The 26,103-nt window shown below is 56.2% G+C and overlaps 2 protein-coding genes across 3 annotated transcripts in view; both read right to left on the reverse strand.

Annotated features, from left to right (window-relative positions):
• Nucleotides 1-1,366: 1,366 nt before the first annotated feature.
• NAPRT (nicotinate phosphoribosyltransferase) overlaps nt 1,367-26,103 on the reverse strand; it is a 131,718-nt gene continuing 106,981 nt past the window's right edge. For both annotated transcript variants that reach the window (XM_079153922.1, XM_079153923.1), the window contains one exon: nt 1,367-1,378. The gene's annotated coding sequence lies outside the window, so the exon portion shown is untranslated. The remainder of the gene's footprint in view (nt 1,379-26,103) is intronic.
• Nucleotides 5,417-26,103, reverse strand: part of ZC3H3 (zinc finger CCCH-type containing 3) — an 85,668-nt gene continuing 64,981 nt past the window's right edge. Inside the window, 5 exon segments of the mRNA XM_079153833.1 lie at nt 5,417-5,893; nt 7,506-7,668; nt 7,670-7,850; nt 8,451-8,635; nt 24,301-24,432. Coding sequence (XP_079009959.1) covers nt 5,862-5,893; nt 7,506-7,668; nt 7,670-7,850; nt 8,451-8,635; nt 24,301-24,432 — 693 coding nt within the window. The 3' untranslated portion in view covers nt 5,417-5,861.

A 26,103-nucleotide genomic window follows, 5' to 3' on the forward strand; every position in this document is an offset into this window, starting at 1 on the left:
AAGGTGAGGGCATTTGGTCACAGTCCAGGAGGTGCCAGGGAGAGAATGGAGGAGTCTGCTCCCAGGCTGGTACAAGCAGGAACTTTCCAGGGGCCACAGTTCCCAGCCTCAGGCCAAGGGATCCCCAGTGCTATGGTCACCAGCACCCGAACCCACCAAGTGCCTCATCTTGCCATGAGGTGCAGGAAGCTGGCGAAGGCTGGAAAAGTTTGCAGATTGGCCCTCACCCCAGCTCACCCCAGCCCACCCCGACACTTCCTCTGCTCTTCCCGGACTTGGCCTCTGGAGGCCAGCAGGTATGACTGACTTTTAGAAATACTTTGGGCTCGTGGCCTCCACCTTGGAACCCGGCTCCTGGCCTGCCTGTCACCTCTGTGTCTCCTTGCCTCCCTGCAGCTCGCTAGCCCATGGTGCCCGGTCTCAGGGCACAGCACCCTTCGTGTTTGTTGATCCCAGTCAGGCCAGGTGGGAAAAGGACCCAAGGTTCCGGTTTGAAGGCTTCAGAGGAATCCCAGTCCAGCCAGACCCTGCAGACACCCAGCAGAGTGAGCATAGGAGCATCAGGGTTCCTGGGTCAGAGGTTCCCGCCCAGTTGGGCCCCTATAAGGTCAGTGAACGTTCCAGCCAGGCCTCGGGGGAGTGGCAGTGAGGCAGGCACACTGGGCCGTGGGGCTGGTTTCCATCACACCATCCCTTCCGGCCCACAGAACTCCGCAGGGACTACCTGTGTGGATTGGCTGATTAAAGGTACTCTATAAGTCTCTGCTGAGCACCTACTGTATGCCAGGGATCCCTTGTTGAGGAGCAAGCTGCTGGAGCTAGGAGGCATAATGTGGCCAACCACCATGTCCAAAGTCTGTGAGGACATCTGTCCTGGGAGTGTGGGGACGGTTGCAGGTCACAGGACAGTGGAGTGATGCAGCCTTGGCAGCGTCCACACTGGGGCCTGGTGGGTAGGGCTGGAAGGGCTCTGGGTGTCCACACAGTGCAGCATGTGCTGGTGGCTTCCTCCCAGCACTTCGGCTGGCTCCTCACAGAGCCATCCCAGAGCAAGGCTGGCGTAGAAGCCACTCCCACCCTCAGTGCCACTGAGGCACGCACGTCCCAGGGCAGGTCACTGAGGAAGAGTCCCAGCTTCCTTGGGAAATTCGGTCTGCCAGGACAAACGTCAGAGGACAGAAAGGAGCCATAAAGGCAACTTAGCAAACGGTTTCCCACTGCTGTCACAAATAACCACCCATTTAGAACTCAGAACAGCACACATTCTATCTCCTTCCCTGTGGGTCGGGAGCCCTGCAGCGCCTAGCCCGGGCCTCTGCTCAGTTTTCCCTGGCTGCAGCCGTTTGTGGTGGGCTGTGGGCTTCTCTGGGACAGGGAAGGGTCCTTCCCAGCACTGTCTGGCTGTGGAAAAAACGATTCCCTTGAAGTTGCAGGACCCAGTCTCTGGTTTCTTGCAGGCTGGAGGCTGGAGTCTGGAGGCTGCCTGGCTCTTCGCCACATGGGACTCCCACCAGTCTCTAACGTCCCCAGGCCAGCAGAAGCTGTGCCACATCTCCCTCCCAACCAGACCTCCCTCCACCTTGGCATGGTCTGTTGATGAATACTAAGTCACAAGTTCTACCTACAGGAAAGGGCACCTGTTATGGTTTAGCTACGAGGTGTATCCCAAAAGCTCATTTAGAGATGAAAACAACGGGGTCATGAGATCCTTAACCTAATCATTGCAGTAACCTGACAAGGATTAACCGGTGCCGCTGGAGGTGGGTCATGGGGGGCATGTCTTTGTGGTCCGCATTTGAGAGCAGAATTTAGTCTATTTCCTAGTGCCATGTCCCCAGATGCTTTCCTCTGCCACACTCTTCCATCATGATGTTCTGCTTCACCTCGAGCCCTAAAGAAGAGAGTCCACCACCTATGGATGGAGATCTCTGAAACTGTGAGCCCCAAATAAGCTTTTCCTCCTGTAATTGTTCTTGTAAGGTTTTCTGGTCACAACAGACTAAAAAAAGCTGACTTAAACAGCACCCAAGGGTGTGAACCCAGCAGGCGGTGGCAAGGGGCCGCCTTAAGGCCAGTCTCCCACAAGAGCTGAAGGTCAGCTGGCAGCATAAGGCGTGGAGTGTTGGGGGGGACCTCTCCTAGACAGGAGCAGATGAAGGGGTGGTCAGTCCTCCAAGGAGGGGAGGGAGCCTGTTCTTGGGAGGGGACAGCTGGGCTGAGGATGGCTGGATCAGGATCTGGATGGGAAGAGCCACTGACCCAGGTGCAGTGGCCACACCTATAATCCCAGTTACTCTGGAGGCTGAGGCTGGAGGATCACCAGTTCAAGGTCAGCCTGCACAACTTAGTGAGACCATCTCAAAATAAAAAATAAAAAGGACTCAGTGGTAAAGTGCCCCCGGGTTCAATTCCCAGTATCACAACAATAAAAATGCATTTAGATAAAAACGCAAAAGACATTGGAGCTGTGGCAGCTGGCATGGGACCCAGGGGACCACGGTGAGGCTCTGGGTAGGTGGCGGGGCCGACCTGGCAGAGGGAGGGGTCATGTGCAGGACTGGTCTGCCTGAATTCCAGGCACGGCAGGTAGAACTGGTCAAAGCCCCTGCCAGCACCCTCAGGAAGTGCTCTGGACGTGTACACGGTGCACACAGCCTGCCCAGGTGGTTCCACTCATGTCCTGGGAACAGCTCTCGGGCGTGTGGTGAGCACCTGGTCACCCCACACCAGGGCTACATGAAGTGATCACAGCAAATGCTGAGGCTGCAGTGCCGGGCCTCAGGGCAGGGCCAGGAGAGCGGGCTTCCTGGGAGTGAGCCTTCAGCCCCTCCTGCTGCAGCTTCCCTGTCCTGCCCCAGCACTTGGGAGCACCTGCTGCACGCAGGCACCTTTCTGGGGCCGCACTCTGACATGAACACATTCATGCTTTCCCTGTCCTGGGTACAGATCGCAGCCCCAAGTGACATGGCAAGAGTGCCCTCTGCCCTGGGGGACACCAGGTGGGAAGCCCCAAGACCAACCAGGACAGTGCAGAGATGAAAAAGGGCTCTGACCAGCCAAGAGGACATCCTTCCTGGCTCCTCCCTGCCCCCAGGAGAGTCGGCCTCTTCCAGGCACAGGGGCAGCAGAGCCACACCTAGGGGTCACGTTTTGCCTATGCCCCCAGGCCCACTTCCTCCCTGCCAGCTGACTGCCCCATCATCTCACGGTGTCCCTGCAGCTTCCTGGAGAGGATGCCACAGCTGGAGCCGGGATCGGGGATCAGCTGCAGTGGGAAGACACTTGGGCTGGGCTGGACAATGGAGCCCCTGCATGGAGCCCCTCTCCGCCCTGCAGGGGTCTGAGGACGCCTAGGTCACCTACGGCCTTGGGCGCCCATATGCTCCTGCTGCGGGGGCCTGGTCCAGCGGGTCCCCATCTGCCCGCTGTTCTCGTGTTGCCTGGGCCTGCTGGTGTTCTTCCTTGGGATTGGCAGAGAAGCCTGTGTGAGGACAGGCCACAAGCTGTCCCACTCATCTCAGCTCTGGTGGTACCGGCAGGCATCGCTTGGCCCCTCTGGGGGCTCGTGCCGTCTGAGGAAGCCCTGAGTGGGCAACAGCTCTGGCCCCGGGGGACGTAGGAGAGTTGGCTGCAGGTCCCTGCTGTCATTATCACCACTCCTCAGGCTGGGTGGGTGCTGGTGGACCCCACCCGCCTCCAGGTCTCCGCTGGCCCCAGGCAGTATGAGAGTCATGGTCACTGTGGAGACAGGTACGCGCGGTCTCCAGGGTCCCTTGGTCAGTTTCCATCGCCTCCTGATGCTTGACGTGCGCCCAAGGTGACCAGTGGGCACATGTGGCTTGGAGGAATCACGGGGTCTGTAACCAGGCAGGCACAGGGCCGCACCAGACCTCCAACCGCCTAGGGCAATGGAGAGCAGGACCCAGGCAGGCTCCTGGAGGACTACCCAGATCTCCCTGGGCCTCCCTGCCAGCAGCTGCAGGCAGTGGACGGCACCAGGGGCAGGGGCAGTGGGCCTGAGCCAGCAGCATCCTTCGCCACCCCCTCGTGACACCCAGGGCCTGTGCAGGCTGCGTGTGCTGCCAGGTGCTTGGTGGACTTGGGACAGAACAGCACCTACAGGGTGGCCTCCTCCTGGTCCCTGGCAGGCAGGTGGGTGATGGCTGCCCCACAGCTTCTCAAGGGCTGTGCCAGCACTACATGAGTCCGGTTGCCTACTGGGCTGGGAAGGCCCCTCTGCAGTAGACACTCACTGGGGGCATGACCATGAGGCTTGAGGATGTGCCCATGTGTCCACTTGTGAAGTCAGAAGTCTCCAGAGCGCCTGGCCTCTTGCTGGTGGTGCGTCCAAGCCACTCCAATTCTACCTCTGGCTGGCTGGACCTGTGCCACCTCCACCCGGGCAGACAAGGACGATCCCCAGCTGCCAAAGGTCAGCTCTTTGTAGGGAGCTGGTGGGAGGCGGTGAGGTGGCCCTGCAGGCCGGGCCACCTGAGACCAGAGCCACAGGTGCTATTGTGGATGGTACTTCCGAGAGGCCTGTGGGTGCCCTTGCCGCCTGGCTCTGGTTGCCACGCTGCTACTGCTGTGCAGGCCCCAGCCCTGGAGTCCCTTGATGCACTCACCTGGACCCTGCCCCACCAAGGCAGGCAGGCTGAAGGGGAGCCGCCTGACAGTCTGCTCACTCCAAGAGGCCATGCGGGCCTGGAAGGACCCCGAGCAAGGTGTCCAGGGGTGGAGTGTGGTCAGGCATGGGCACGGGCCTTGCAAACATTTGGCCCCAGGTGCATCTGGTGGCCACTGGGAGGCCCTGCTTGGCTCAGGCTCCAGCGGTCAGCAGTAGGGACTGTTCAGCCACGCCCAGGACAGGACTGGGGCTTTCCTTTCTGCCACCCTGGTTCCAGCATCTGCTATCCCATCGGGTCCAGCTACAAAGGGCCCACGTGGTGCTGACAGGGACAATCCTGTGGACATGACTGGAAGCACTGCTCTCTGCCGCTGGGCACATGCTCTGGGGATCAGTCTTGGTTCTGGCCCCCTTTGAGGCAGGCATCACGATGCCCACTGGACATGCTGGGTGGACACGATGTGGTCAGAGGTCCAGGTTGACCATCCCAGGCTGCTGGGCTGTCTCCCTGGAGGGTCTCTGGGAGAGTCCTTAAAGGGAGGGGTTGTGGGACAGATACCCCAAAAGCCCCGTACACTATCTGCATCCTCTCTGGGTGGCTGGGCCTCCTCTGCTCCTGCCTTGGCCCTAGCCTGTCCCACCCATGTCCCCAGAGTGCCCCTCCGGACCCTAAGCTGTGCTAACCTGGGCATCCAGAGAGCTGCCTCCAACCCTCTGAGCCATCTGGGGCGGGGTCTGCTTAGCCAGAGCCCGGTGGTGGCATGGTGGTGGTCAGGATGGGCCAACTGACACAGGACAGAACCTTTATTGCTGAACATAAAATGCCTGCCAGGGGGCCTGGCTGGTGGCCTCTTCCCCTGGCAGGGGTCCTGGGTGGGGAGGGCAAGGGGCACGCATCATAGGGCTGCAGCCCTACCCATGGGGGCAGGGGATAGGCCTGGGGGTGAGCTTCACACAGCACCCCAAGGAGCAGGGGTGATTCTGAGGCCCCAGGGGAGGCTGGGTGGGAGTGCAGGGTGCCTGCTGCGCAGGGCTGGTCCAAGGCAGGGAGATGAAGCCCTTGGCACGGGGGCTACAGAAGGCTGAGCCAGGCAGGCAGAGTGGTGCCCCTGCAGACCCTGGCGGGGGTCTTGGTGGCAGGCAGCTCCTCTGTGGGGACAGAGTGGTGAACAGAGCCTCTGTCCTCTCCAGGGGTGAAGGTCTGAGGTAGGTGTGGGCTGCTTCCCCGGGGTCCTCACAGACGCGGTTTGATGTGTAGTGGCTTCCCTGCACAGAGAGGGCAAAGGTCAGGTGCCAGGTAACCCCAGCCAGGAGGGACCACCACATCCCCCAAATTTTTGGTTAGGGCTCAGCCTATAGGGGAGGTGCCATCAGCCCAGGCCTGCCCAACAGCGTTGCAAAGACCAGGCCACTGCTTCCCAGTCCCTGCCACAGAGCCCTGGCAAGCCTCTGCCTGAGGAAATTGAGATGGGAAGGAGACCGGGGGCCTCCCCCAGTCCAGGGGCCTTCCTGGGCCTGGGCAGCCCCTACGCAGTGGGTGGGCTCACAGGTGGGAGCCACAACACTCTGCAGGCTGAGCTATAAATACCAGGTGCACAGAGACACGCCGGCATACACTGCTCACACCTGGGAGCCAGACTGCCAGACGCACACAAGGAAGGGGCACCGCGCCTTCCACGTGAAGAGCTGAGTTGTGTGCCAGCAGGCAGCTGGGCAGAGGCTGGGCAGAGGCCCCACAGGGTGATGGGCAGGGCCCTAACAGTATGGGGTGGGAGGTAAGGCTCCAGGGCAGGGGCACATCCTGCAGGTACACACTCACTGGGCACCAGCCTCTCCTCCCTCCCCGTAAATGTCCAGGTCTGCCCAGGCCCCTCAGGCACAGCAGCAGCCTGCTGACTGGTACGGCTGCTCACAGGCATGGCACCCACGTGCCCATGCAAGGTCCCTCTGACACCTCTGCTCAGCTGACTCCACTGGCCTGCCTATGGGGCTTCCTGCCAGACTGCCCCAGACTACACTGCACCTGCCCCTCACGCTGCCCTCCTGGCTGAGTCCTGCATGGTCCTGGAGTCTTTCTCCTGCCCACCCAAGCTGAATGCAGGGCCTCCAGCACCCCATGCCTCCTCTGGTCCTGGGACTCACTGTTGGGTTCCTGATTTTTAAAAGAACACAAGAGGTGGCTGCCTCAGGGTCCCCAGCTGCTCCTCACTGAGGGCCACCCAGATGGGAGGAGCTGGTGTTCTGCCTAGCTCTGGGTTGGGAGGAGGGCCTGGCTGCGTCTCCGCGCTCCACGAGGAAAACAGGACCAGGAGGCAGCCCCTCCATGCAGGGCCTGAGCGTGCTCAGTGGGGCTGTTAGAGAAGCCTGCAGCAAGCATCTTCCATTAACGTTACGACCGTGAAATATGACAATAAAATGATAGCCGTATGGTCGCAAATTTGCAGCCCGCCGAGCTGCGTGGGGTTTATCGTCACTCAAACGCGCAGAGAGCTGTAAAATGTTTACAGAAAGGGTCGTTTGCAGCCATAAAATCCTCTTTTCTCTCCTAAACAAGGCTGAGTGGAGCCATTTACCAAGCCCCAAATGCTCATTGGGGAGAGGGAACATCTGTTCTCTCCAGGAGTGTGCGGTGATCTTCCAGAACAAATTAACAGAAATGGGTGCTTTCTAATTAAATCAGCCCTCGGCTGGGGTGGTCCGCGTGGTGGCCACTGCTGGGCTTGCCCCTCACTAGCTCTGCCCTGGCCAGCAGGAGCACAGAGGGCACCCACTGATTCACCAGTCCCCACCTGGAGACCTCCTCGGTGGGTTGGAGACGGGCATTTAAAAGGACCCCTGGGTGGTGCCAGCCGGGCTCAGAAGCAGCCAGGCTGCCTACCTGAATCCTTGGTGACGGGGCCCCTAGCAGCCCGGACCCCAGGGTGGCCTCCTGGACTTGGCGAGGACTGCAGGGAGATGAAGGATGGTAGCTTGCAGAGGCTACCTGAGCCTGTCCTGGATGAGGTGGGCTTCTCCTGGAGAGATGGTTCCTCCTGGTCCAAGGTGTGGGGAGGGGGGGGGAGAGGAGGAGGAGGAGCGGGGGGAGGAGGCGGCGGCCTTTGATGACAAGGGAGAGGCTGAAGCCAACGCCTGTGGGGAATGGGAAGGGGAGGCTGGGGCTGCAGCCCTGGAGGTGGGGGAGCTGAGCATCTGTCTGGTGGGACGCTGGATAGCTGAGGGCTTCCTGCAGGAAAGGAGGGAGCAGAAGTGAGGGTGGGCAGCTGCTTATCAGGCAGGGGTCCAGAGGACACTAGCAATCACCTGCAGGCACCTAACCCAGTGGAAGGGCTCCTGGCCCCTGGCCCCAACTTCCTGCCACAGCAGCCACAGGCGTCTCCATCCAGGTTCCAGCTTGGCCCGCAGCCCGAAGGGCAGGCTGGTTTCACGCCTCTAGCCGAGGCAGCTGGGGTTAGCTGGCCAGTGGGAAGCTCAGACCTATGCTGCGCTCTGGCCCTCTTTCTGCAGCCAGCTTCCTCATCTACAGGGGGCTCCCCACTCCACAGGCTCCTCCTGGGAGCCCCGCTTCATGCCCTCTTCTGGGGAGTGCGTTTCTGAAAGCCCCCACCTCCCTCCACTGGCTGGGGACACTCTTGGCTCTGTGACTCAGGGACCCGGGTGTGAGCATCTCTGGAGGCCACTCGATCTCTTGCCTCAGACTGACATTTCTTTCTGGGTCTGTAGCTCCAAGAGCTGGAGTGGGGACTCATCCCAGAGGGTAATGTCCCCAGGGCAGGGCCGGGCACCCCTGCACCCAGAGGAGGAGGAGGACCCAACGCCCCATCACCTGGGTCCGTGGCCAGCTGACATCCTGCTCCTGGGAGTTGTTTCGCTGGGCCCTGAGGTGGGGGGCGTAGCTGCCCGCCGGCCGTGGCGCTTCTGGTTGCGATGGAGCAGCTGGCACTGGGTGCCCCGGGGACATGCACCCCTACGGGCAAAGTCAGGGCACAGCAGCGTGTGTTTCTTCTTGCACTGGGGGAAGAAGGGACACAGCTGGGCAGGCTGCATGGATGCGATGCACAGCACTGGGAGGGCAACAAGGCTGGGTCCAGGCCAATGAGTGCCTGCTGGATCTGCAGGCTGCCCATTGCGTCTCAGGGATGGGGGAGTCCCACTGGAAGGATGAGGTCACAAGGCCAAGTGGCTCCTGAGGGACTGGCCAACCTGGGGACTCCCTGAGGCCAGGCCACTGTCTGGGGCTCTGTCTGTCTACCACCCTCACTTGACAGCCTGTCCATCCTAGTGGGTGTGGTGGGAGCCCAGAGGAAGGCAGGTGGGGCTTGAGGCCTCAGGGGACCTTGCCATGCAGGGTTCAGGCTGGAGCCCAGGCTAGGGGTGCGGCAGGTCGGCTAAGGCCGGGCAGCACTGGGTCAGGGCTGGGTTGGGCACTCGATCCACAGCACCTGTCATGGGGCTAATTATACCCGAGAGGGAAGGGCGCATGCCAGGGGGCAGGTGCTCCAGGCAACGGCTCAGCCTCAGCTCTGCCCACCAGGCCACAAGGAAGCCAGAAGCCTGTGCTGTGCTTTGCCGAGAGACTCCAGGATGGGGACGGGTACTCAGGGCCTTCATCCCCAGCCCCCAATGCTATCTCCCACCTGAGTCCAAGGTCTTATCAGAGGAGAGGTCTCCCCACTGTGTCCCCCCTTCGCGGCAGAGGGTTCAGACAGGCATGACTCGGAGGAGAGGGCTGGAGTCCACCTGGCCCAGAGCACCTCTACTGTGCTTCCCCCTAGACGGGGTTTCAGGCTGCTCCACCGTGAACTTCGATCCCGCAGAAGCTAGAGCACCCAGAGTCAAACTCAAAACCAGGCAGGGCCCACTGTGGGTCCCCACCTTACGGCCATTTCATCTCAGGCCCCACGAAGCCAGACCTGGGTACGGGGTCCTGGCCCTGCTTCCAACACCCAGGACTGAGGGCCCTTCTCAGCATGTGGGGTCAGCTGCAGTGAGAGGGCTGGCCAGGCAGAGAGCCTGCACCCCTGCCCTGAGCCCATCCTGTGAGGTGGCCGCCCACCCTGCCATGGACAGGGCAGGCTTGGGCAAGGGCTCCCACCTTCAGTCACTCCTTCCTTCCACAGAGTCCAGGCCCCTGTGCTGGGCCTGGCCAGTGACGTAGGGTAGGGCACTGAAGCCAGAGCAGTGTGGCAGGCAGAGGAGAAGGGGACAGCACAGCCAGAGCCCAGCCAGGTAGGAAAAGATCCACGAGGAGCACGTGCCTGAGCCTGGCCCTGTGAGCAGGGGGGCGTCTGCCTCACGCTGCTGCAAGGTGCTCAGAGGTGGGCCACCAGGCCCCACAGCCAGAAGACAGAGGGAGCACCAGTGGATGCAAGGGCTGAGCAGGGCGGCCTGCTCTACAGGGGCTCTGAGCCTGAGGCACGGCCCACGAAAGAGGCATGGAGCCCGACACCAGGGTTTAGGCTCACAAGAAAACAAGGTGAAATACCAAATTTCTGTTTTTTCTTTAATTCCATGTTGTGATAGATTGAACTAAATAAAATGTATCTCACCTGTTACTTTTCTTTTTTCACTTTTTCTTTGGTGCTGGGGGTGAACCCAGGGCTCGCTCGTGCTGGGCAAGCCTCTGCTGCTGAGCTACACCCTCAAACTGAACTACCCACTTGGCTCACACCTGTGCCACCGCACAATGCTGGTCTGAACTCAGCCTCCCGAGGACAGCGGGAACTCTAGACGTTCCTCAGGCCACCCAAGAGCTATGCGGGGAAAGCACAAGGAGAAAGAGCCCGAGGAGCACACGGGCGACGGCAAGCATGGCCAGCTGGTCCCACACGCCCTGCCACCACCAGCCCCACCAAGGCCCACAAGGAGAAAATTACCATTGAATAACTAGCCCACGAAGAGGGCGGGGGCAGGTAGCACTCAGCACCCAGTGGGGCGCTGCAGCAGCATGTCCTAGCTCAGCGTTGGTGCCAGCAGCCTCGAACCAGAGCCTCACAGGCCGGTGCTGGAGCAGAAGCCCACCCTGAGCCAGGGACAGCCGCACACCCAGAGAACACAAGGCAGAAACCAAGCCCGGCAGGGCCACGGGCTGCACCTGGAAACAGGAGTGCAGCTGTCCACTCAGATGACCAGGAAGCATGTCAGGGTGAGGCGAGACATCCCTGTGAACGGGAGGAAAAGGACATCCACAGGGCACAGGAATAGGCTGCAGGCCAGCACCCTGGGAGACACAGACTGACATGTCCAACTCCAGGACCAACAGGTAGGACACTCAATCAGCAGTTAAGAAGTAAAGAAAGCTACAACCCAGAGGGTTTACTCATAGTTCTGCCAAATATATGTGAGGCATAGAATTCCAACCTTTGCTAAACTAGTCCACAGAATGGGAAAAGAGAGAACAACTATCTGCTTATGTGGCCAGACTTGTCTCAAAACCGAAGCCTGACCAGGACCATATGGGAAACAAACATTTAGGGCAGCATCACTCAGAACAAGGGTGCTAAGGTGCCCCCACAGCTAGAGGCGGTCTTGTGATGTATGAAGACACCAATCTCCCAGGACCAGCCAGAATGCAAGGCTGGCTCAACACCAGAAAACCAATGAACAAAAAACAAACAGAGTGACAGAAAGAAAGAAAGAAAATCAATAAGCAGAGGTTAGTAGTACAAAAATATTTAATAAAATTCGGCCTCAATTTGAAGTTGAAAAAAAGAACACTTAGCAGACTAGTGATGGGAGAGAACTCCTTAGCATTCCACAGACCGCCTTCCATAAAGCACCCCTGTCAAGGGGAGAGGCCGAAGCTCACTACCACCAACCCACGTGTCCTGGTCTGAGCCAGGGTACCAGCAATAAAAAGGAAATGCATTTGGATTCAAAAGAATAAAAAAGAAGCTGGGCATGGTGGCCCAGCCTGTAATCCCAGTGACTTGGGAGGCTGAGGCAGTAGGATCCCAAGTTCAAGGACAGCCTTGGCAACTTAGTGAGAACTTGTGTCAAAATAAAATAAAAAGGAATTTAGCTCAGTGACAGAGCACTCACAAGCACCCGTGAAGCCCTATTCAACCCCCAGCGCCAACCCCACCCAAGAAACCGTGTACTATTTACAATAATAAACATGCCAGGAATGCGCCTGTCAGACAAGAGCTCTGGAGGAGCCCGGGGAGCCTGCATCAGGGAGGGTGGGCAGCATGCTCCTGACCACAAGGCTCACTATGGCACACCTCTCACCACCCTCAACGGCAGGGTCCAGACAGTGCCAGTCACAACTCCAGGGGGGCTTTCTGTGTTTTGCTTTTGGTATTGGGGACTGGACTGGGGTGGGGAGGGCCGTGTTTGCACCAGACTTGTTATTTTTAGTTTGAGACTGAAATTTGAGCTTTCAGGTGGAGCTGGGTCTTAAAGTTGCCCAGGCCGGCCTTGAACTTGAGATCCTCCTGCCTCTGCCTCCTGAGTCACTGGGATTACAGGCATGCGCCACACGCTTGGCCAAAGTTTTTTTTTTTTTTTTTTTAATTTGATAAAGTGGATTTAAAATATTTTTTTGCCTAGCAGATGTGAGGCCCAGAGTTCAATCTCTAGCACCACAAAATTAAAAAAACAAATAAAATATACTTCTGGAATAAAAGGTAAGAACAGTGAAAACCTCCCTAAAGAAAATGGGTGAAGTAAAGGAACTTGCTTTATTTTGAATTTTTTTGAATTTCTGAAGAGCTGGGGCTAGAACACAGGACCTTGTGCATGCTTGGCAAGTACTATACCACTGAGTCACACCCCAGCCCCTTGATTATGATTATTGATTTGTTTTTAAAAATTCCTTGTTTTAGTTGTAGGTGGACACAATGCCTTTATTTTATTTTTTATGTGGTGCTGCAGATCAAACCCAGGGCCTCATGCGCGCTAAGGGAGCACTCTACTGCTGAGCCCCAGCCCCGCCCCATTAAGATTTATCATGAAGCTCAAGTAGCTGAAGCGTGGCATTGGCTCAGGCACTGCCAGCCACAAGAGGCTGGACTGCAGGCGTCTTGCACCCGTGTGAGGGCCGGACTGGCAGGCTGGCACTGAGGACTGTTGGGAAGACGGCTGAATGCAGCAGGGCACTGCGCCAAGTGCAGCTGGGCTCCGCCTTGCACCCCACACAAGACCCAGTGCCAGCGCTGCCCTGGGGTGTGGCTCAGGAGCAGAGGCTTGCCTAGCATACTTGAGGTCCTGGGTTCCATTCCCAGTACCTAGGAGTGAATACAGAAGGCCTTTTAGCATGCCTTGGTATACAGAAGGCTTCCTTGTATAAGACACTAAGCGTGCAAATTAAAGAAAAAGACCGACAAAACTACATCCATCAAAGTTAGGAACGTTGGTTCTTTAAAACATACCACAAAGAGACAAAGAAATCAAACCACACACTGGAAGAAGATACGTGCCACGTGTGTGTCTGACGAAAGCCGAGTATCCACTCTAAGTTGACATTCATATCTTACCTTGCAAACTTCCTGAAGATGCCCACCCCAACCAAAAAGCAACCGAGAGAGGGTATGAGGAGCTCCCCAGGAAGAGGGCAGGCCCCACCTCAAGTCAGAAACGCAGGCTGACATATGCAATACTGTTCAGTGCTTTCAACGATCAGAAGGAAAGGAGGCCCAACAACTCCAGGGCTGCTGGAGGCTGGTCCTGCTGTGCTGCCCAAGTGGCCTGGAGAGGGGTTTATGTGGCTGGCCTGTGGGAGCAGGGGCTTGTGTAGCCCCATGGCGTGGCACCTGAGTGTCAGATCAGAGGTCTTCAAAGCCAAAGCCACCATCAAGCAAGTCCTCTGGCTTCTTTGCTGACAGCAGGACAGTGGGGAGTGTCACCATGGGGCCTTCAAGTCGATCCCACACGTTGTCAGACTGCGGTCTGCCCCACGGAGTGGAGTGCAGCGTGGGTCAGAGAGTGAGGCCACTGCACACAGGGAGCTGAGTGGCCCCTCCCCATGGCTGCCCACTCCAGGCAGGGCAGCCATGGGGTGGCTGTGCTGGTGGATGGCCTGGCCCCTGCCATGACAAGTTGGGTGCAGACCCACCTGGGTGGGTCTGCCTAGCACATTCTTCTTTGGTTTACTGCCTCCACTGGCCTGTCCACAGCAACCCCCAGAGCAGTCCAGGGCCACTGCCCCTCTAACACCACCCAGTGTTTGACACAGCTAGTGCTCTGTCCTAGGGTCAGGCCTTAAGCCATGGCCAGCACCATCTCCACCAGATGACCTGCTGGTGTCCCCTATTCCCAGTGGAAGCACTAGCTTCCTTCCCGCCGTCCAAGAGGGAAGCTGCCTCCCCACAGAGGACATTCCAGACCCCCCCCCCCGCCCCATCTCTGGAGTCTGCTTCCATTCTTCTGCTCTACCCAAGGCAAGCTTCCCTCCTCTGCTCCGTCATTCATCCTGAAATGGGCGACTACTCACGGTGCCGCACTGGGGACAGAAACAGGCAACGGGAAGCGGGAAAACCCATGTGCGGCCTGCAGGGAGGCTGGCAGGGCCAAGCCCCGCTGGCTCCCAGGTCTTGACGCTAGCTGGCTAGGTGTGGGCATGCGGGGCGTTGTTAGAGGGGAGGCAGGAGCTCCCTGGAAGCGCTGCACGTTCTGGGAAATCTAAAACGATTCCAGAGCGAAATGTTCACTAAATACAATAAACACATGAAACGCAAGCTCTGTGCTGGAGTGAGGCAGTAGGAGCCACCAGAGACAAAGTGGGGGCAGGGCAGGCCGAGGGCGTGGACCTGGTGTCCTTCAAGCTCTCAAGGGGCCTGGATTCATCCTAAGGGCGCTGAGGCCACTGGAGGAAGGAGCTCTGCACAGCAGCCCATCTGTGCTCAGGGCGGGCACAGTGGAGGGAGGCAGCAGAGGATGAGGAGGGGTACAGGAGGGACCTTGGTCTAGAAGCATCAGTGGCCCCAAATGAGTGAACCTGGGGAGGGCACTTTCCAGAACAGCCCACTTCAGGACAGGGCTGAGAGGCACCCAGAGGGAGGGTGGAGTGAGGCCTCTCTAGGAACACAGGGGTTGAGGCTACAGGAAGGAGGAGCCGGAGTGGGCCGGGCCAGTGGGGACCTGAGCACGTGGCTGGAGGGCAGCTATGTGTGTGGTGGGGGGTCTGACCATACGGTGTCCTAACAGGGCTTATGAGGAGGGCTGAGTCTCTCTGAGGGAGGTCTGGACCCAAAGGCTGGCAGTGGAGGCATGAGACCTGCCCACTGGCAGAATAGGAGGCAGAGGTGGGAGGCCAGAGCCTTGGAGAGGGGCAGAGCCAGGTGTGGCCCTGGGGTGTGGTGGGCAGAGGAGACAGGGAGGTCAGCAGCAGTGAGGACCAGGGTGTGCGGTGTCCCTGCTCTGTGCCAGACACTCAGCAGGCCAGGTCTTGACTGGCCAGGCAGTCAAGACCACGCAAGTGTGCAGAGGTGTCTGGTCACAGGTAGAGCAGGGGAAGAGGACTCCAGGGAGGAGACAAAGATCCAGGCCTGTCCACAGGAGAGGGGATGCACACAGGAGTCTGAGAGCTGAAGGCAGGAAGTGGGAGAGGAGCTGGGGGCCCCACGTGAGGGAGGAAATGGCAGAGGAGGAGGACGGACCCACGATCCCCATGTCAGCAACACCAAAGCCCTGTTCTCTACAGAGGCCAGCAGGACTCAGCAAAGCTGTCCCAGGCAGAGGAACTGGAATAGAACATGGATGAGGAGGCACGAGCACACACGCTGAGCCCCGAGCCCTGGAAGCCCAGACAGGGTGGAGGAAAAGCAGCCGGCATCAACATAGGAAGAAACAGGCAATGTCCAGCGCTGGGGAGATGGAGCAGACGCTGTCCCTGTCCCTGGCTGAGCATGACTGCAGCAAACAAGCAGACAGAGCAGCACAGAAACGAAGGCAGGCTGCCAAGACAGCCCAGGTAGGGACAGGTCCCTGAGCTCCTCTGGCCTCAGGCCTCCTAGCTCTGGAGCTCGGGAGCTGGCCACCCAAAAACTCGGCTCTGCAGGCGACACTCAAGCCACAGCCGCTCATCTCAGAAAGCCTGGCTCCATCCCCACCAGGCTGCAGCAGCTAGCAGGCAGCCTGGGCTTGCCCTCTCTTCCTTGTTGGGTGGAGAAAAGCCAGGATTTCCATTCCCCATGACATCAGGAAACTGGACTCCTCCTTAGCCAGGGAAGGAGGTGCCAGAGGAGGTCCAGGGGAAGCTAAGTGCCGAGGATGGGCAAGGAGCCCCTTCTACAGTGTCAGCAGAGGCCAAGAGCGGGCAGGGGCTTCTACCCTATTTGGCAATGATGAAGCAACACCCTCCCACCCCTCCCCCAGGGACGACCCAAATGTCTGGGATTCAGTAGAAAATGATGGTCATGCCAAGACCAAGGGAGACTGCTCACACGGTGATGGCTCACTGGTGCAGGTCGAGGAGGCTACAGGCGTGGAGCCACCCGACAAGGATGCTAAGGCAGCGTCGTGAAAGTGCTCCAACAAGCAAGAACACACGTGCTTGAAGCAAATGAAACAGAAAGCACCAACAAAGAACACGAGGGCACAGCGGAACTAAGTAGAAATCACAGGACTGAAAAACACAATGTTGAAATAAAATGTCCACCAGTGGGCTCGACCACAGAAGAAGGGGACAGAGCACTGCAACAGAAGTGGATCAACCTGAGCAACAGACATGAAATCAGACTTGGGAAGTAAGCACGGCCTCCAGGACCTGGGGGCGACAACAAGACCTAACAGTCACACAACTGCAGATGCAGAAGGAAAAGAAAGGAACTCAAAGAAATGACATTTTATCCACAGAAAAAATGTTCAAATGATAGTGCATTAGACACCATGGAGGACAGAAGGAAGGAGCATAACATTTTTCAAATGGAAAGAACTGTCAACCAAGAATCTTAAATTTGGAGATACGCCCCCTGACCCACCAGGAACAAAGAGGAGATCAAAACATTCTCAGATGAAAGAAAACTAAAAGAATTTGTCATCAGTTGATCTATCCTGAAAAGTAGAGTCAGGTCCATAAGGTGGTGGTACCTGTGATCCCACTTACTTCAGAAGATCACTTGAGCCCACCAATTGGAGGCTGACGTAGGCAACCCAGCAAGACCCCATCCCCAAAAAACAAAAAGAAAAATAAATATAGAAGTCCTAAACAGAAAGATGATAATGAAGAAAAGCCCTTGAACAGCAGGAAGGAATGAAGAACAGGATAAACAAAAATACGGATAGACACCATGAAGTTTCCTTCTCAAGTTTTCTAAATTGTGTTTGATAGTTGAGGTAAACATTATAATAGTGTCTAATGTGGTTCTAAATGGATGTGGAGAAAATACTTAGGACAACTACAGATGGAGGAGGGTAAAGGGACACACAGGAAGGTGAGCTTCCTACACTTCATTCAAACTGATAAAATGCCAACACCAGTAGGCTTTGGTAAGTTACGAACATACGACACCTAGGACAACCACCAAGAAATTGTATGAAGACATGTACTACAAATATTATAGATAAAATACAATTCACAGGAAGGCAGGAAACAAGACAAAACAAAGAAACAAAAAGCCAGAAAGAACAAAACAACAACAAAACAAATGATAGGGGCTGAGCGGGGGCTGAGTGGTGGAGCACATGCCCAGCACATGTGGGGCACTGGGTTTGATCCCCAACACCACATAGAAATAAATGAATAAAATAAAGGTATTGTGTCCATCCACAACTAAAAAATATATTAAAAAAAACAAATGGTAGACTTAAGCCTTAAAAAAAAAAATCAATAAGTACACTAAATGTAAATGGCATACATATACTAATCAGAAGAACTGGAAGAGAGAATTTAATAATGTGACAACAATTCGCTATCTATAAGAATGACTGGCCGCTTCAAACGCAATATACAGGTAAAATGAAAAGAAAAGGATGGAAAACAGACACGTCACACAAACTTGATCCAAAGAAAACAGGAGTGGCTGTATCAGTATCTGAAAAAGAAAAGTCCAAGGCAGATGCAGTCAGTGAGACCAAGAGCTTCGAGCGATGACGAAGCGTCGATCTACCCAGAAGACGTGGCCGTTCTGACTGTGCACGCACTGAGTGAAATGTGGAGTGTGTGAAGTAAGAACAAACAGACATGAAAGGAGAGACAGACAGCTCCATGATCACGGTTGAAGGCTTCAACCCCGCTAAACAATTGAAACGAGGCAGACAATTGGAAAGGATATAAAAACTCTAAAATATCTTTAACCAGCAAAATCTTAGGCATTTTCAGAATACTCCACTCAAAACAGAAAAAAGTGTGTGTGTGTGTGTGTGTGTGTGTGTGTGTGTGTGTGCTGTGTTGCAGCACCTCATCTAACCTTACAGAATGACATGGCTGGGGCCTGATTCTCTCACATGATAGTCAAAACAGAACAAAACAAAAACCATTGTGTCCATCTCTTAACAGACTAAGTACAAAAACCTGCATAAATTGAAACGATGAATAGAATTATGGTGTAAGTACAGACCATTTCTGACTCAAGGCAAGTAACAACCCACGTGTCCTGGCAGAAGAACAAGAGCTAAGAATGGAAATCGAACCTGAGGGTCAGACTTTCCTACCTGGTAAAAAACATTCATTGGTCTGAAGCAACCTCTAGTTTAAAGAGACTGAAATCAGTAATCAAGAGTCTCCAAAAAGGAAAACCTGGGACCAGAAGGCCTCATTGGCGAATTAGCACCAATTCTCCTCAAACTCTTCCTAAAAATTCAAGAGGGAACCTGGGCACACAGCTAACTCATTCTGTAAGGCCAGCATTATCCTCACATCAAAGCCAGAGAAAGACAGTATAAGAAAACCACAGGTCAATATCCATTATGAATATTAATACGAAAATCCTGAACAACATACTTGCAAACTAAGTTCTCCGGTATACTAAAAGGATTATACATCATGACTGTGTGGGATTTGGTCTCAGAAAGCGAGGATGGTTTAACACACAAACATCAATATGATTGATTTGACTGATTATGATTCAATGTGGAGTCAAAGTCATTAACTGACCACTTTTGTCATTAAAAAAAAAAACACCCAAGAAACTAGGGGTAGAAGGGAAGTCCTCAACATGGTAAAGCCTAGAGCTACCATTATAGTCAATGACAAAACACGAATACTCTTCCTGAGATGAAGAACAAGACAAGGGTGCCCACTGTCACCACCTCTACTTGACATAGTACTGAAAGTCCTAGCCAGAGCAATTAGGCAGGGAAAAGAAAGAAAAGGCTTTCAAATGAAACAGAGAACACAAAAACATCTCTGACTGCAGATGACATGATCATGTATGAATACACGTGTGCACGTATCCATACTGATACAGTATTACACTCTAAAAAATCCACGAAAAATCGTAACCAATTCAGCAAGTGGCAGGAGGATGCGGAGAAAGTGAAACCTCACGCACTGTGGGTGGGAATGTGAAATGGTTAAGCCATATGGAATGTATCTGGGAGGTTCCTCAACAAGTCAGACACAGGATTACCACATGGTCCAGCAACTCACTCCTGGGTACATGTCCAAGGGACATGAAGGCAGATGGCTGAATGTCAATATTCATAGTAGCCAAAAGGTGGAACCAACCTGCATGTGTACAGATGAACAGAACCTGTGCATACAGCTGATGGAATATTACGGAGCCATAAAAAGGAATGAAACTGACACATGCCACCACATGGATGAACCTTGAAAACAAGACAACTTTAAGTAGAAGAAGTCAGACACAAAAGGACAAACATAACATGATCCCACTTACGGGAAATGCGTCAAACAGGCTGCCAGGGGTTGTGGGGTGGGAGGAAAGGAGTTTTATTGGCTAACATTTTACAGTGTTCCTGTTCGGAGTGATGAAAAAGTTCTGGAAACGTCTGATACACCATGTTGTGCAGGGTCCTTCCTCAGGCACGGGCTACCTGCCCTGCCCAGCTCTCCTGCGTTGGCCAGGCTGCGCCCACCTCCTCCTGGCTGAGGCACTGTGGCCGCAGCTCTCAGCTTGGAACTCCAGATGCCTCTGGGCCCCTCCCGACCCAGCTGGCTGTGAGGCCCACCGGGCAGTCCATGCGGGCTTTCAGCCTCACAGCACACCCGGCCCTGGGGCACCCGGGTGGTGCCCCTGCTCAGGAGAGTGCCTTTCTGTCTAACCCTCTGCCTCTGAAGGTCAGCTGCCCCGGGGCAGGGCTCCCCTGCCATGCCTGGCCAGAGTGGCACAGTGGCAGGTGGGCCCGCTGGGAGGCCCCACAGGCCAGCTCAGCTGTGGGCCTTGACTCACCTTTGCGGGTGTTGGGTGAGGCAGCCAGGGACCCCAGACCCAGAATCCTCAGGCTCCTCCACCTTCCTGTGCAGCGTGAGGCCTTGTCTGTGGCAGAAGACCTGAGACTGGGTTTCCTGACTAGACCTCACTGCCCTTTTCCTCTCTGGGATCTCAGTCTCTGGAGGCTGCTTTTCTTAAGTCACCTGAAATATGCTCTTTGTCTTGGTGGGGTTGGAAATGTCACCTGAGCCCTCCCCTCCCCTCCTTTCCTGAGTCCTCATCCTGCAGCCTCAGACCAGTGTGTAAGTGGCCTCTGGAAGGTCGTTTCAGGCAGCCATGGTCCAAGAGGCTCGGCGTCCATCAACGTCAAGCACTCTGTGCCCCTCTTCCTCGGGGCCCTCTCTGGGGTTGGGTGTGCCTCCCCAAACCTCTACCCAGGCAGCCTGCTGAGCTGTGGTGAGAACCTGGGCTTCCTGCAACCCAGCTGCTGTAACCACCCGCCACGAACGCAGGCAGCCTAGAGCCCTGGCCTGAGCCGAGAAGGGCCTTCGGCCCAGAGCTGAGCCAGGCCACAGCACGGCCTCCCCAGCCTGCCTCTGGGGAACAGAGGAGCTATCCCCCAGGCCTGGACGGTGGAGCTGGACCCTGACGTCCCCACCCGCTGCCAGCTTCCAGCTCCACTGGCTTTGGGGCGAGGCAGGATGCTATTTCCAGCGCACTACATCCCCTGAGGCCCAGTGGCCTGGAATGACGGCACCACTGCATCTGGGTGGACAGCGGGCAGCTTGGAGCGGTACTTGGAGGGGCTGCCACAGCTCCGGAAACAGATCAAGGCCACGGGATCACCCAGGTAAGATGGCTGAATCTGCAGATTCTATGTCATGTGTACATATTGCACCAAGATTTTTTTTTTTGTGGTCCTAGAGATTGAACCCAGGCCTCCCACATGCTAGCTACCACTGAGCTGCATCTCAGACTTTTTAAATTTTGAGTAAGGGTCTTGCCAAGTCAGTGAGGCTGGCCTTGAACTTGTAATTCTCCTTTCTCTAGGCTTACAGGTATGAGCCACCACACCAGCTGTAGCACAATTGTTAAAAAATTAACAATGTTTGGTGTACATCTATAATCCCAGTGACTCGGGAGGCTGAGGCAGGAGGATTGCGAGTTCAAAACCAGCCTCAGCAACTTATCAAGGCCCCAAGGAACTCAGTGAGACCCTGTCTCTAATAAAATATAAAAATGGGCTGAGGAGGTGGCTCAGTGCTTAAGTGCCCCTGGGTTCAATTTCTGGTACCAAAAAAAAAAAAAAAAAGTCAACAATGTAGGGGCCTGGGGTGTAGCTCCATGTCTAAGTGCTTGCCTGCAGTGTGTGAGCCCTGAGTCCAGTCCTGAGCACTGTAAACAGCAACAGTACGGGGCATCAGAACCCACTGAAACGGAGTTCTACACTCAAATGGGTGAACTACATGGTATGTAAATTCCATTTCAAAGAAATACTCTATTATTCTTTTAGGATCACCACAATCAGAGATCAAAGGACAGACAGGGAGAAGTAGTTCAGGGAAAAGAAAGGCCCTGAGTTGGATCCTGGCTGACTTGCAAATCAACAAGTAACCCAGCCAGCAAGCAGGGCCTGGCCCCAGTCACCACAATGGGCTCCAATCAGCACAGCCCCCGGAGCTGGGCAGAGCCATTATCTCACCTTCGCAGAAAGGAGACAGCCTAGAGGAAGTGGGCCCGTCACCACGCTGCCGTGTCATGGCCAGGGAAGCCAGCAGAAGCAGACACAGGCTGTATCTCCGAGACTGAGTGGGACAGGCCCTTCAAAAGACCCACCAAGTGCGCAAACCAAGAGGAACGCACAAGGCTTACACCCCACAGAAAAAAATAAGGATTTGGGCTAAAACGGAAGACACCCGGCAAGGGTGAGGTGTGGCAATGGGGCTGCCTGGGAAGGTGGATGAGGGCGGGGTGCCACGGCACCAGAGGGGCAGACCTGGTGACTCAGCTACCGGGAGCTGAAACCGGACACTCGCCAGGCTGGGAGATGGGGTTGGCCACAGGCAGGCGTGGCAGGGCATGCTGAGCAGAACGCATGCACACGCACTCTGAACAGGAGGCCCTGCGCACACACACGCGGGCATCCCCAGCTCTGCACTGGGCTGGCAGCAGGGACACTTGGTCACACTCAACACCCATTTCAAACAAGCCCCAAAGGAACCAGGACTCTGGGGCAAGAGACTATTCCAGTATTGGAATTTTCTGTGAGGCCAGAAAGCAGGCAAGAGCTCTAGACACTCCGGGGTCTCCATGTGAAACAGAAGCCAGTGGCAAAGGCCTCAGGCCCGCCAAGCCAGAGCAACGTGAGCGTTAATTTACAAGTTCGTGAAGACGCACAGAAGAACCGAGAGGGAGGCCGGCCTGCTCTTCCACACGGGCCGCCGGCTCAGAGGTGGAAGGAACGATGAAAAATAAATTCAGCAGACCAGAAACATCAAGGGCTGTCAAGACTCCCACGAAACACGAAAAGGAGGTGGAGACAGGTGGAGAGCCTAGCTGGCGTCACATCCACCCAGTGGCCAAGGCCAGCCCGAGTGACTGCTGCCAGGAGGCAATGGGAGCACAGTGCCACCCTGCCACTTCCCGCATGAGAGGCATCCAAGACAACTGGCCTGCTGCCACCAATCTGTCCTAAAGTCCAGGAGGGTCGGGACAGCCGGCCTGGGGCTGGCTGTCTGGTGAAAGCTGACCTCTGAGCCACAGGGGCTGGAGTGGTCCTGCGGCCGAGACAGGGAAGGAGCATAGATTTACTCTCAGCCTACATGATTCGAGAGAGAAGGGAACACACCTCTTAGCAAGCGTGGCTTCGTGAAGCAAGGTTAACAATTCCACTTGATTCAGTGGAATATCGTAAGCTCTCTGGGGCCCACTGAGAACTCTCACTCCAGGCGCAAGGTGACAACTCAGCACTTTTCATATTATTTAGAGAATAAAATTAACCCTCCCAGGCCCAGGCTGCTGCCGCCCTCCCACTGGATCGGGCCTGCTCAGCGCTTTCCCCATATATAATCACAAGCTGCTATCCATCATGTGGCAGCACACAGCGCTGACGTGCAGAAAGGGACACAGTAAGCACTTCCACTAATAGAAGCAGGACTTAAATATCGCTTTGATATTTTCATTTAAATTGGAATATTTTACAATGATCGTCTGTGGCCTGAATAGTCCTGCCCCCCACCTGGACCAGGGCCTTGAGCTGCCCCAGCCAGGGTCTGCCTCCCTGGAGGGTATCCCTGCCCAGTGCCCAGGTGCCTCTGAGGTTGTGGGGCCTCCTGGGTGGGCAGAGGAAATAGGGGCGAGGACACATGGGCAGGTATTGCAAGCTTCTAGGTGGCCCCCTCAAGGGCAGCCAGTGAGGAGCACCACTGTGCCGCCGAGCCTCTTGGATTCTTGAGAGGGCTGCCGGCACTCAAATGGGTCCAGTGCCTGCTGACCTCACCTTCACTGGGGGTCCTTGCTCCAGTCTGCGGGCCATCTGCAGGCCCACGTTCACAAGGCTTTGCAGCTGGAAGGCGCAGAAGTGGGCCTTGCCATAAGGCCCCTGGGTTGTGCGTCACAGAACCCCCTCAGGGTGCCAGAGACTGAAGAGCCCTCTCCAGGGGTCCCTGGCCCAGGTCTTGGGCCATATGCAGGGAGCACAGGTGTGGGAGGCTGGGGGAAGAGGGTCCCACTGTGTCAGGCCTGAGGATCCTCTGGCCAGTCCCCTGAATCAGACAGGATCATAATGAACGAGGGGAGGGCACACTTGCTTAGCTGAGGAAGTTTCCCACAGGTGCTGGGCAGATAGAAGGGCAGTTGAGAGGGGCTGGGATGAGGCAAGCCAGTCCCCTGGGAACAGTTCCCTAACTGCCCACCTGGCACTGAGTACCTCCAGTAGGTCCAGCCCCAGCTCACTCCCCTGCCCCTGCCACCACTCCCCAGGCTCACCTGCCCCTTTGGACGACCCCTTGGCTCTGCCCAGTCCTCCCATTCCAGGCGAGGTGGGTGTGAGCTGCTACCACCTGCCAACCCAAGGCAGTTATTGGTTCCATACCTACCCACGGCTCTGCCAACCCTGACCTCTGATGTCCCCTTCACCCCACCAGTCTCTTAGGGGTTCTGCCATCCCAGACACTGCATTCCTGCCCCACCATGCAGTGAGGAGGACCCACTACAAACCCTGTTGCCCTGGGGGCTCTGGGTCCTCTGGCCTCAGTTTCCCTAAGCTCACAATGCACACGGCCCTGGGTGAATCACTAAGCCTGAGTCCCCTGTGAGGGAGAAGTAATGTCAGGGCTGCAGAAGGGCCACACAGGCCACCACAGCAAGCTCCAGCTGCTCACACCTGCCCGCAGGCCTTACCTTTGCACCCAGTGGGCAGTAACCTTTGAGGAAGTCACTGCAGACCTCGGCCTTCCGAGACACATACACGTGGCTGTAGGGGCAGTCACTGTTGCTGCAAATCCCCTTCAGAAAGTAGGAGCACACAGGCATCTGTGGAGGGAGGGCAGATGGTTGAGGGCCAGCCACCCACATCCCAGCAACCACAGCCGCTTTACAAGCAGGAGCACAAGGACACCGAGGGTCCCACAGTGGGCATCAGCCACACAGATCCTGCCTGGAGACCCTCACCGTGGCCCTCATGAGGGTGAAGTGGATGTGTCGTGCTGGCCCACAGAGACCAGGGGCCAGGGAACTGCCTGTTCACAGTCAGACCCCCCTCCTAGGTGACCCAGCACATCTGCCCTCACTCTGTCCAAATGAGGACATGGAGCTGAGCAGCCTGAGAGGTCTTGGGTCCAGGTGTGCTATCTTCCAAACCCCTCAATGTCCAGGGCTAGGAGGTAGAGCAAGAGGACAGTCAGGACTTCTCGCCACTAACCAGCCAGGTTGCCCCTGGTGGAAGCCATCAGGCCGTGGGGCCAGTGTTCACAGAGGAGACATCCCCTTGGGGCCAGGCACCAAGCTGAAGGGTCTCTAGCCACCTGACACTGACCACAGGGTGGCACTGAGGCCCGGCAGCAGGAGGGGCCCAGGGGAGAGCTGAGGGCTCAGTGTGGGCAGCACAGATCTTCCTGGCAGGCTGCACGGTCCCCCAACCTGACATTCCCTCTTCCTTCTCCAGCACAGAGCTGCAACCCTGCTGACCCCTGGCTGTGGCTGCTGCTTGCTATCACCATCAGGGCTGGGAGAGGTAAGGAATGCAATCCACCTCTCTCCCAGGGGGCGAAACTGAGGCCTTAGTGGGCAGAAGCTGGGTGGGGTCACCCAGGGAAGGAAGCAGGGGTGTTTCTAAAACTTCTGGGACACTGCCCTCCCTGCTCCTTCCTGGGCTGCCTGGGGAAGTGTGGTGGTGCCCCTGCCCTGGTCCACCTGGAGGCCCCAGCAGGACTCCCCTGGGGGGTCCTTCCTACTGCTGCTCCTCATCACTCACACTGAGCTTCCTGGCCTGCTCACGCTGCTCAGCACTGAGGCTGGTGGTGGGCTTGGGAGCCCTCCATGGTCCTGGGGTACCCAGAAGCTTAAAAATGTCACTTTTCTAGGGCGAAATATGGGGGCGGGGGCACGAACCTGTCTGAGGGCCAAGGAGGGAAGGAAAGGTCTGGGCAGCAGCCCTAGAGCTGAGGGGGAAGGAGGGAGAAATCAGAGAAACAAAGGGTGATTTACTGAGCAAGAGTTTATTTTTAATTGTCTTTTAACTGCAGCCGCAGAGGGGAGAGGGGCCGGGGGCCCTGTTTGGGGCTGGGATGGTGCGGCTGCAGACAATTCCCTTAATGTGGTTTTTGATATAGAGCCCAAATTAGCTCTAATAAAAAGGGATAATAAAGCCAACTCTTACACCAAACGGAGCTCCTCCTGGCTGTCAGAGCGGGGCCGTTACCAAGAGGAAACTGCGTTCTCATTTCAATTAACCTTGTTTGCACCCTACCACGTCCACACAAATAACAATAACATTAATTCAGGGCGCTGGTGCGGGCCCACACATTAGACAGCTTGGAGTGTGCACCGGCTTTGGAGCTGGCGCTTAATGAACCCGAAACTCGACGTGAATTTCCAAATTGCTCACGACAGAGTTTCGAAGCTCGATTAGGGAGAAAAATGCTGATTCTCTCCAAGCTCCTCAAGGGGAAAAGCTGTCGGAGCAGCAGCGGGCCTTACCCGCAC

This window comes from Sciurus vulgaris, assembly GCF_902686455.1.
Source record: "Sciurus vulgaris genome assembly, chromosome: 1".
Taxonomy (NCBI): Eukaryota; Metazoa; Chordata; class Mammalia; order Rodentia; family Sciuridae; genus Sciurus; species Sciurus vulgaris.